Source organism: Papio anubis, chromosome 9, assembly GCF_008728515.1.
Source record: "Papio anubis isolate 15944 chromosome 9, Panubis1.0, whole genome shotgun sequence".
Taxonomy (NCBI): Eukaryota; Metazoa; Chordata; class Mammalia; order Primates; family Cercopithecidae; genus Papio; species Papio anubis.
Window position 1 is genome coordinate 39,020,723 of NC_044984.1, and position 12,472 is coordinate 39,033,194.

The 12,472-nt window shown below is 36.3% G+C and overlaps 1 protein-coding gene across 6 annotated transcripts in view; it reads left to right on the plus strand.

Annotated features, from left to right (window-relative positions):
* Positions 1 to 12,472, plus strand: part of TMEM117 (transmembrane protein 117) — a 548,292-nt gene that overhangs the window by 363,984 nt on the left and 171,836 nt on the right. For all 6 annotated transcript variants that reach the window (XM_021922226.2, XM_021922223.2, XM_021922228.2 and 3 more), the window contains one exon: positions 3,062 to 3,159. In XM_021922226.2, the coding sequence (XP_021777918.1) occupies positions 3,062 to 3,159 (98 nt within the window). The remainder of the gene's footprint in view (positions 1 to 3,061; positions 3,160 to 12,472) is intronic.

The window sequence follows — 12,472 nt, forward strand, 5'->3', positions numbered from 1 at the left end:
GATTTCTCTAATGCAGGAGATAATTGGATTTTTCTTTATGGAATGCATCCCTTTAATGACTGTCTCTGCTCCTGCCAATTTAGTTGCAAGTGACCTGACATTGATCTGATGATATGACTTAAAATAAAGAGTTCGAGCTGGAGGTGACAAAGATCAGCTGCCTGCCATCTGAAAGAATGTTTTTTTGCTTCATCTCACCATTTTCCTGGGAAAATGCTTTATCCTTGAATGTCATTTTTACAAAACATGCAGCTGTAATAATTGGTCATACAGCAGCAGATTGCTTCCGTCTAGAAAATATAATAAGTATTTCCCAGAAAGTGCCCTGGAGAAAACATTGAAAATTGAATAAAACCCACCCAGTAATCATTCTATTCCTTGGAAATATTTATTACCATGTTGATTCTTTCTGGAACAGGATAAATATTACTGAAGAGAATTAATTAAATCTTTTAAAAGTCTGATGCAACAAGAAATATTTATTTACGTACTTATTCATGTAACCTTTAGGTTTTGTTAAAATATTTGACATGAGACCTGTTATTAAAGAAAGTTATAAAGGTACAGTGGCTGAAATTGTATTTGGAAAAAAATAGCAATTTTTTCCTCAAGAGGAGTTATGATATAAAGCTCTTTTTATTCCTAAGAGTATGTGAGATTTAAATTTCTCTGTTTTCACCTTTATTATTTTTTTTTCAGTAACAATGTAATTCACCTGATTCATGGTTAATTTTTATTCTACCATCTTCCCTTTACTCCTTTTGATAAGTATCATGAATCATTTTGATGGGAAATACTATCCATGGGCATTAATTTGAGTGAGAAAATATAATCCTGTAATTTAAAAGGATCAAGAAGAAGATAAACAGATGAAAAAATCATTGATGAACTAGTTTCCCTTTTAAAATAAGTAAAAAATGTTTTCCTTTTTGAATTCTTAATATTAGTTGCATTCACATTGATGGTGATTGACAGTTTAAAGAGAAATGAACTGAAAGTTTATATTAAAACCATGCATGATTGTTGAATCTTTTTTTATTCAACAATGAAGCCACATCATGTGAAATTATTGTAGGCCCTATGTTAGATAGAGCCTACATAAATCTGTAGTGTTACTCAGTGAAGGGGAATGGACTATCTTTGGTTCTCATCAACCAAGAGAATGTTGGAACTCTATTCCTAGAAATGACATTGAGAAATAATATGAAGAATTAATATCAGATCTTTCCTGTAAACTAGAATCCTTATCCACCATTCTGATTGTGTCATCTAAGTGAGCATGTGAAGCAGTGACATGCTGGTGAATGTTTCCAGAGACCATTTTGGATGCCCCTGCTTGAGAATTGATGTGCCTTCTACAGGAAATCCAGTACTATTGAAGGGGTCACTGATCTAACAGTACTCCCCACTGAATCACCATCTTTCATCATAAATGATTACATTTCACCCATATCAAGGCCACTGTTGAAAGCTACACTTAAATGCAATGATAAAGCTTTTTTTTTTTTTTTTTTTTTTGAGACGGAGTCTTGCTCTGTCACCCAGGCTGGAGTGCTGTGGCCGGATCTCAGCTCACTGCAAGCTCCGCCTCCCGGGTTCCCGCCGTTCTCCTGCCTCAGCCTCCTGAGTAGCTGGGACTACAGGCGCCCGCCACCTCGCCCGGCTAGTTTTTTTGTATTTTTTAGTAGAGACGGGGTTTCACCGTGTTCGCCAGGATGGTCTCGATCTCCTGACCTCGTGATCCGCCCGTCTCGGCCTCCCAAAGTGCTGGGATTACAGGCTTGAGCCACCGCGCCCGGCCGATAAAGCTTTTTAAGCACGAGAGAAAAATTTATTTTAGTGGATGATGAAAATTCTCTCTTAATGCAATAAACCTCATTTCATTTCTATTTTCATAATTTTGAATCTATCTTGTCTGAATTTGAACATTATTAATCAAAATTGTAAGTATTGGAATAGTGTTCTCTTCTCTTGAAGGGAAGGCAGATTTTCTGGAAATGGGAAACGTGCGTGTATGTAACATACACACACATTTGTGTAACGCTTTTTTAAAGGAAATTTATTATCCATCCTCATTGGATTTTTAAAATACCTTTCTAATAGATTAACTATTTATGATACTTTGGGCTTCTGCTGAAATCATTAATATGTGATGTGGTAAATGAGCAATGTATTTTGTTAATGGATCTTTAAAAACAGGTATTTATATCTTAATTTATTTTATCATTTCTTCTTGAGCAAATATTTTGGTCTAGTATATAAAAATCCCTTTGACATTAGAAGGGATAGAAAGATCTCCACCTTCAAGGATTTCAAAGCCTAGTGAAGAGACAAAAAAGTATATAAGTAAGTAAAAGAGAAGGTAGAAGGTGATACATGACATGAGAAGGATGGGTCAAGAAACACAAGTTTTCTATAAGTGGGAGAGAACAGTGAAGACATCACAGTAGTGATATGACTTAGGCCTCAGAAGATGGGCAGAATCTGTGCAGGTGAAGAAAAGAGGAAGAACATTTTTAGATGAAGGCATAGAATTGTGGGTGAGAGAATGCTGGCTAATTAGAATAAATATGCTATAAAACTGGGTACGAGTAGTTTACCACATGTATAGTTGGAAGAAGTAAGGAAGAGGAAAAGAGAAGATAATATTTTGATTAATGATATCACTAAAAGTCTAGACATCAGGGAATGCTTGACTTTCAGATTTAGACAAACTTTTAAAGAATATAATATTTTATTTGTTACATATGCTTTGTTTCTATGGTGATACTAATATTCAAAGGTACTTTCTTTATATAAGGTAATCTTAATATTAAAAAAATCTTAATATCTGACATGTTGAATGACTTGAAATGTGCTTATTCCGTATGTACAGTACAGTCAAATAAACCATTAGAGTTTTTAATTGAATGAAGTATATCCTAATTTTTGTTTCTGCATATGTTATAATGTTAAAATGTGTACTTATTCTGTTCTCAATAGAATGTAAATTATAGGCTTATAGTTAAATCTGATTTTAAGATTTCTGAAAGTGCTAAATAAGATTCTTTCATTGCTTCAGGTCACTGATATGATGCTTCAGGACAAACCCTATCCTGACTGGGGAAAATCCGCAAGAGCTTTCTGGAAGAAAGGAAATGTTAGGATCACTTTGTTCTGGTAGGAAATTGTTTCACTTACTTATTTCTGCCTTGCCTCACTCACTAAAGGACTTGAGTTGGGTGTAATTTTCCTTAGAGATACAGAATTCTATCTAGAGGGACATTTTTGGTAGCTACTATGTGCTATTAAAACCATTATCCTAATTATTTTACGAATTAATTTCTTCTTACATATTGTGTATATTCACATTTATAAAAGAGAAGTTTTGCTAATATAGTGATACACTTAAGATTTGACCAGAGGTAGGTTTTTGATTCAGCAAAAACAAGCTGTAATTTTCATCAGTAAGATCTGATATATAAAACTGTCTCCTATAAATACTAAATTGCCTAGTATATTTGACAGGATACGATTTTGCTCTGAGAAGTGATAAAGAAAAGGAACCTCTTTACAAATCACATCGGCTTCATTGGCATTTCTTCTTTATGTAGTTTCCTTTAGCTCTCCAGCCCAATCCTTGAAATTAAAAAATAATCCATGTCTTATGGAACTTTGTTTTTTGTGAAGTCACCGTTATTTATGAGTATGTGAACAAGTTCAAACAGAAAAGTTAGAAATGGAGAGACAGCAAGAAGGGCACTTTCACGTGGCTGTGGGACACTCCCCAAGCACAGTGATTCTGCATGATATAATATACAATTGAATAATTATATAATCCCAAGAAAAGTTATGTAAACTAACATTTACAAATGTTCTTTTTTTTTTTTTTATGTTGAACTCAACTAAAGCAGTGCTGAAAGGCAACTTTCTAGCACTAAATGCTCTTTATTTATTTATTTATTTATTATTATTATTATACTTTAAGTTCTAGGGTACATGTGCATAACGTGCAGGTTTGTTACATATGTATACTTGTGCCATGTTGCTGTGCTGCACCCATCAACTCGTCAGCCCATCAACTCGTCATTTACATCAGATATAACTCCCAGTGCAATCCCTCCCCCCTCCCCCCTTCCCATAATAGGCCCCAGTGTGTGATGTTCCCCTTCCCGAGTCCAGGTGATCTCATTGTTCGGTTCCCACCTATGAGTGAGAACATGCGGCATTTGGTTTCCTGTTCTTGCGATAGTTTGCTGAGAATGATGGTTTCCAGCTGCATCCATGTCCCTACAAAGGACCCGAACTCATCCTTTTTTATGGCTGCATAGTATTCCATGGTGTATATGTGCCACATTTTCTTAATCCAGACTGTCACTGATGGACATTTGGGTTGATTCCAAGTCTTTGCTATTGTGAATAGTGCTGCAATGAACATACGTGTGCATGTGTCTTCATAGCAGCATGATTTATAAACCTTTGGGTATATACCCAGTAATGTGATGGCTGGGTCATATGGTACTTCTAGTTCTAGATCCTTGAGGAATCACCATACTGTTTTCCATAATGGTTGAACTAGTTTACAAGCCCACCAACAGTGTGAAAGTGTTCCTATTTCTCCACATCCTCTCCAGCACCTGTTGTTTCCTGACTTTTTATGATTGCCATTCTAACTGGTGTGAGATGAAAAAATGCTTGTCACCACTGGCCATCAGAGAAATGCAAATCAAAACCACAATGAGATACCATCTCACAAATGTTCTACAGTATTTCCCCCTTAACTATGGTTTCCCTGGTTTTAGTTTCTCTCAGTCAACTGTGGTCTGAAAATATTAAATGAAATGTTCCAGTAATAAACTATACATAAATTTTAAATTGTGTGCTGTTCTGCATAGTGTGATGAAGACTCATACCCTCCCGGGAGATCAATCATCTCTTTGTCTAGCGTCTATCCATGCTGTCGATGCTACCTGCCCTTTAGCTACTTAGTAGCTATCTCACTTATTGGATCTATTGTCAAGGTATTACAGTGCTGTGTCCAAGTGATCATTATTTTAGATAGTGATGGCCCAAAGCACAAGAGTGTTGATGCTGGCAATTTGGGTTAAGCCGAAGAGAAGCAATATGGCTTCCTTTAAGTGAAAAGGTGAAAGTTCTCTACTTAGGAAAGTAAAAGGAAAGAAAAAAAAGGATAGAAAAAAATAAGGAAAGAAAAAAAATCATATGCGAGGTTAACATATCATATGCTAAGAAATATGGTAAGAATGGATCTTCTATCCCTGCAATTGTAAAGAAGGAAAAATAAGTTCGTGCATAGGATATATAGGGTTTAATACTATCCAGGACTGCAAGCATCCACTGGGGTCTTGGAACGTATGCCCACCAGATAAGGGGACTACTGTAATTGATTATAGCTGGTGCTGGTGTATATTATCCTGTATACCTGCCTTTTGAAACAAAAGAGAAAAAAAATCTGTTTATTCTTGGTTTTAATTCTGGCGGTTGATTTTTTTAATGCAAATGCTTTAAAAATCATAGTAACTAAGTACTTGAGGAAAATACACTCTATCTTATCTTTTGTGCTTTAGCACTATCATTAAATGTTGCTGGAGATAATATGACATTTTGAACTCAATTCTTAGCAGGTAAACAAAAATGGATTTTCAATACTGTTATGAAAATTAGTATGATTTTTTAGATGGGTATTCACACCTCATCTTCATGAGTCACATGTGGCCTATGGTACTATTTAACCTCCATCTTTTTTCCTATTTGTAAACTTCCCATATAGCTTTTCTGAATAATTATATTATAATTAATATAATTAAGTATATAATTAATATAATTAATAATTAATAATTATAAGAAATATTTATTGATAGTATGTTTTGCTTGAGGCAGTAGGCCAAAGACTTTACATCCTATATCTTTATTTATTTAATCATGACAATCCTGTAAGATAGGTGCTATTGTTATAGGCATAGGTCTCTGACTCCAGAGCCCTAGTTTTTAATTATTACACTAGGACTGCTTTTGTTCTAGGCGAACAAAGGATACATCAGTGTACACATTTCCAAATGATTAATGTTAATGTTAATTCTTGTTTAGGTAGGGTGCTAAAGAAGAACATACAGTTCTTGGGAGCCTTCTTCCCTACAAAATTCTCTATAGGGGTCTTAAACGTCAGAATTTGAAAGGAGATAAACTAATATCAAACGTGTTTAAAGATGGTCTCTCTTAAAACAATATTTATTTACTATGTTTACATATGTTTCTTATTAGTGTACTGATACGGTCTCACTCTGTGTCCCCACCCAAATCTCATCTTGAATTGTAGTTCCCATAATCCCCACTTGTCATGGGAGGGACCCAGTGGGAGGTAATTGAATCATGGGGGTGGTCACCCCCTTGCTGTTCTCGTGATAGTGAGTGAGTTCTCATGAGGTCTGATGGTTTTATAAGGGGCTTTTCCACATTTCTTTGGAACTTTTCTCTCCTGCTGCCATGTGGAGAAGGACATGTTTGCTTCGCCTTCAGTTATGATTGTAAGTTTTCTGACACCTTCCCAGCCATGCAGAACTATGGGTCATTTAAACCTCTTTTCTTTATAAATTACCCATTCTCAGGTATTTCTTCACAGCAGCATGAGAATGGACTAATAAATGTATCTTCAAAGGTAGCTGATTGATGACTGTTCTCTGCTAGTTATCAAGGTCACATGTATACTATTTGCTAGGGTAAGCCATGTATTCTATAGGCCCCTATGATTGTTGTCATTAGCTGTTCTTAATCATGATTGCTGTTTCAGAGGAGAGAAATCCATTAATACGATTTTTTCTTTGAACATTATCACTCAGGTCTATATATCACCAGTGTCTTACAAATGCTTTATTTTTTATGTTTTGAGACAAAGTCTTGCTCTGTAGCCCAGGCTGGAGTGCAGTGGCGCAGTCTCGGCTCACTGCAGCCTCTGCCTCCTGGGTTCGAGTGATTCTCCTGCCTCAGCCTCCAGAGTAGCTGGGATTACAGGCACATGCCACCAGGCCTGGATAGTTTTTTTTGTTTGTTTGTTTTGTTTTGTTTTGTTGTATTTTTAGTAGAGACAGGGTTTCACCATGTTGGCCAGGCTGGTCTCGAACTCCTGGCCACGGGTGATCCACCCACCCTGGGCTCCCAAAGTGCTGGGATTACAGGTGTGAGCCACTGCGCCCGGCCTCAAATGGGTTTATTTTTAACATATGTGATAACATAGCCCAGTGGGTATTCTAAAATGTAGTTTAAATGCTGTAAAAATGATAATTTAACTAGTCACTGGCAAATAGATAATATTCTTAGAGAACAAACTAAAATTCACACTTTTTTGTAGTCATTGTTTCTGTAAAATTTTTAATAATTAGGCAATATATTAGAGAGATTGTTTTCACTGTTGTATTTCAAAAGTAGTATTTCAAATCATTGCATAAAGTAACTGAAGAACAATTTAAATACCACTTTAAAAATTTTTCCCATTTTATCCATTTCTATACATTTAGATTATCTTGACAATGGTATTCATGGTTTTAAAAAAGGAAAAGCTGATGGAAAAAGTTGAATATAGAAGTTATGTGGGAAGCAAAGAAGTCTTCCTTTTTGTTCATACTTTTCACATAAAAGGGATTTAGCAAGTAAAAAGGGCATTTGGTGTTTGGTTTTCTTTTGTTTTTTTAGCCCTAGGAGATAAAATACAAAACTCATTGGCGAGGTTTTAGATTAAATAAAAGACAGTATTTACATACTTTGTGTCGCCCACTCAAAAATGGGTATTTTGTTTTGATTTTGCTTTAGTTAAGGAAAGAGAGATTAGTGTGAAAAAAAAAATGTATGGTGGAGAAAAATTTTGCAAAGGAAATCTTTCTTAACTTGCAGTGTGACTGTGCACGGCAGTTTGAGCAGCACAACATGTAATTTCATTCTAGTAAACGTATCTCTTACCTACTTGTAGCTGCTTTAACTCACAAACGCCTGTCAGAAACTGAGTTCTTCCTTAATTTTCAGTGATAGGTGTCTCTGCGTTGAAGAAAATGGTTCCTATTTCTTTCTGCAATTGTGCAAAGATGAGGCTGCTGTAGCACTTGGGCTTTCATATTGCAGGGGAACCTAAATAGTGGCTATATTTGAGAGGTGGAAAGAGAGGAATATTTATAGATCTCTTCCAAAGCCCTTTTCCTAGCCCTTTTGATAATTAAAAAGAGCAAAGATCTAAGAATCTAAATTCTATGTGAATGCCTTGTGCTCTTCTATTTTTCAGAGGCGCTACCAACAACCATTTTCACTGACTTGTGTCTGAAGTAAAAGAACAGCTACATAAAGAACAAGTAATATGATATTCATATTAGCTTCTATCCCCCTGATTTGTGTACTCTCTAGAGACACAATTTGTATGCCTTTGAAGGGAAGCATTTTAGGATGATATTTCCCAAAGGCTTAGCTTAAAAAAAAAAAAAAAAAAAAAAAAACAAGACAAAACAGACTTCTATGATTAGCAGAGGAATTGGTGGAAGAAGGGATTGGGAGGTCTAGTGGTCATTAGGGCTCCACAAATACTCTAGGTCTTCACCTTCCAGACATATAAGAGAATTTCACCTTTCTGCCCCCTCTGATTACATGACTTGCTTTGACCAAAGCAAATGTGAATAAAATTGGCATGTGCCATATCTAGGTGGAAACATTTAATATTCAATGAGATGCACTGAAAGGAGCTCTTTCTTTCTCTCTCTCTCTCTCTTTATTTTTTTATTTATTGAGACAGAGTCTCACTCTGTTGCCCAGGCTGTAGTACAGTGGCACAGTCTTGGCTCACTGCAACCTCTGCCTCCCAGGTTCAAGAGATTCTCCTGCCTCAGCCTCCTGAGTAGCTGGGATTACAGGCATGCACCACCATGCCTGACTAATTTTTGTATTTTTAGTAGAGATGGGGTTTCACCATGTCGGTCAGACTGGTCTTGAACCCCTGACTTCGTGATCTGCCCGCCTCGGTCTCCCAAAGTTCTGGGATTACAGGCGTGAGCCACTACTCTCAGCCAAAAGGAGCTCTTTTCTCAGTTGCAATTGTGGAAGCTGTGTCTAGCTGGAGCCCTTGTCATTTGGATTCCCTGAATGACCAGGATAAAGCAAGCATTCTTGATAAAACTGCAGACTTGTAGTTTGAGTGAGAGATAATCCACTGAGATTTAAGGACTGTTTGATACTGCAGCATAAAATAACCCATTCTGATGTTTACAGAATGTCATCCCTAGAAATGGGGTGCTGCCATAATGGAAAGCTGAAATTTGAGTATTAAGGGCTGGGCAGCAAATGGCAAGGAAATTGATTCTGGAAACTGAAAAGATGGTAATCTGAGCACTACTGAGTATTATAGTGGCAAGTATTATAGTATTTGAGTATTATAGTGGCAAAGCAGTTGGTAAAAACTGTGGTCTGTGATGACTTGGAAGCTCCAGGAGAAGTTGGAAAGCAAAATATTCCTAGTGTATTGCTGTGTGTATCGGTGTACAGCAGCTGTGTACTCTGTTCCATCCTGGTTCATAGGATTAAAGTTTATGTTTTCTCTTTTGGATGTGCAATGTTGTATATTTTTTAAAGTACCTTCTCTACCAGTGTAATGGTTTGAATGGGGTATCTCTTAATCATAATTATCTTAATTCTTAACTGGGAAACAAATGTAGCAGGTGATATTTTTGCTGCTTTGAATATCATAGTTATTAAAGTCTAACAAAAAGGAACTTAGTTGTTTACCTCTGACCAGAGAAGAGTTAATCAACAAATGATTATTATCCTAATATACATTAAATATGGTATGGAGAGTAATATAACAATCACAAAAATATAGTAAGGTAATAGAGACCTAAGAATCAGGGGAAATGACAGGCAGAAAAGTTTTGGTAATAGTATTAGTAACTAGTAGTTTGATGTCCCCTACAGAGCAACTCATTTACCATTATTAAGTGAAAGTGAATTATTATTTGCTTTTTGAGCCATGGTTCAAAACTAAGGGAGTGGAGAGTGCAGGGGAGGGTTCCTCTGAGACAAGTTGAGACCTGAGACAGACCCCATCGATGAGCATTCTCTTTCTGGGATTAGACTGCTGCCATTGCCCAGATCCAGCACGAATTCCCCTCAGCAGTGCTGGTTACGTGGTGCCAGCTCTTGTTTTCAGAATATCTTTTTTCTTCATTTCCCCTGCTGTCCAGAGCTCCCTTTGTGAATGCCTTCTTTCTTTAGAATAAGGGATAAATGCATTAAGTGTATTGAAGGTTGAAATGCTTTGATGTTTGTTTTTGCACCAAGGAAGTTTTCTGACAAACTAGAGGTAGAATCTATAGGCAGGTGTCATGGGTCAGATGAGTCAATCTCTGAGTTAGTTCTCACAAAAGTTAAATAAAACCTGTCTATAATGGCTGGGCATATGAGTGACTCATATTCCAGAAACCAAAGAGGAACCAATGTCTCTATGTGTAAGCTGGACAAAGCTTTGCTATTAAGTCAGAGAAAAACACATGCTTACCTTATTTATATATTTGTTCATATTTATATCTTTCAATTGTGTTAGGCCTTCTGGGAATGCAACAGTGAACAAGAAACATACACCCTGATGAACAGAGATGCAACCATTGTTTAAAAATATTAGCAAACCAGACTGGGCACAGTGGCCCATGCCTATAATCCCAGCACTTTGGGAGGGCAAGGTGGGCAAATCCCTTGAGTTCAGGAGTTCAAGACTAGACTGACCAACATGGTGAAACCCCATCTCTACTAAAAATACAAAAATTGGCTGGGCGTGGTGGCACATGCCTGCAATCCCATCTAGTCGGGAGGCTGAGGCAGGATAATCACTTGAAGCTGGGAGGTGGAGGTAGCAGTGAGCCGAGATTGCACCACTTCACTCCAGCCTGGGTGACGGAGTAAGGCTCCATCAAAATAATAAAATAAAATAAAATAAGCAAACCAAATTCAACAGCACATTAAAAAGATCATGTACCATGACCAAGTGGGATTTATCTCTGGGATACAAAGGTGATTCAACATATGTAAATCAACCAATGTAATCATACATTACAGTAACAGAATGAAGAGTAAAAACCATGGTTATCCCAATAGTACAGAAAAAGCATTTGACAAAAGTCAACATCTTTTCATGATAAAAACTCTACAAACTTGGTATGGAAGGAATGTACCTCAACACGATAAAGGTCATAGATGAAAAGCCCACAGCTAACATCATACTCAGTGGTAAAAAACTGAAAGCTTCTCCTCTCAACATGCCAAGGATGCTCACTCTCCCCACTTCTTTTCAACATAGCACAAGAAGTCTTAGAGCAATTAGGCAAGAAAAGAGAAACAAGCAAGTCCAAATTGTTGCACCCAGACATAGGAAGACATTTAACCTATCAGACATAGGAGACGTATTACCTATCAGTCATTACCTCTCTATTGAAATATCCTTATAATTCTATTCTAGAGCAGCTATCATTGAGTGCTTCATGTATTCCTGGTACTAGGCTTTTCACAATCGTCGTTTCTTTTAATCCACACTGCCCCTCTACATGGTAATTATCATTATTAGCTGTATTTTAAAGACAAAAACCTGCTGTTTAAGTTGCATAGCTAGTGAACCTGGGATTCCAGTTTGGGCAGAGCCTGCACAGGACTGCACTGAATGGCTACAGTTATTCTAAGATTTTAAGATATTTAACATATTTAAAAATGATTAATCATATTTTCAACAAATGTATTTACTATAACCCTTTCTTTCTCCTTGCAAATGAATTTGGGTTATGTAAAGAAAGACGAAATATCCAGGAAACCGTTGGAGTTTATCTACTTATGTTCTATTACCCTTTTGTTATTGACAAAGAAATTGAAACAAAAATAAGTTACTTGTCTAAGATCACAAAAGTGATGTTCCTGTGGCAGTAAGCACCCAGGGCTACTGATTCCTGGTCTAGTAGACTTCTGACTGTTTCACATTACCTCCCATATTCTTTGTTGTTGTTGTTTTGTATGAAAGCATCAAGAAAATTGAAACTAAAAGAATGTGCGGATGATTAGATATATTGAGATAACAATTCTTGTAAGTCAGTAGTAACAATCAGAACATTCTGTGTAGTTTAACTTGATATAATTGTATATCATTTTCTCTCAATTATGGAGATTAAGCAAGAAAAAGATGTACAATGTATAGTTTAATTTGCCAATAAAACACGCTGTATTACCAGAAACTTCACTTAAGTTCACACATAAAAAGCCAATTGCTGTTATTTTTATATTGTTTATCTTCAGGGTTTTCAAGAGCTTAATTTTTTTAAAACACATTTGCAAGGTTGAAATTAAATATTACAGTTGATGTCCTAAATGTTGGCTATATTAAGCACAACAAAAGCCCAGCATTTTATTGGAGGACACTAGAAGTAATAAGATACTATACATTATAGCTACTCAAATAATAACTCTACTC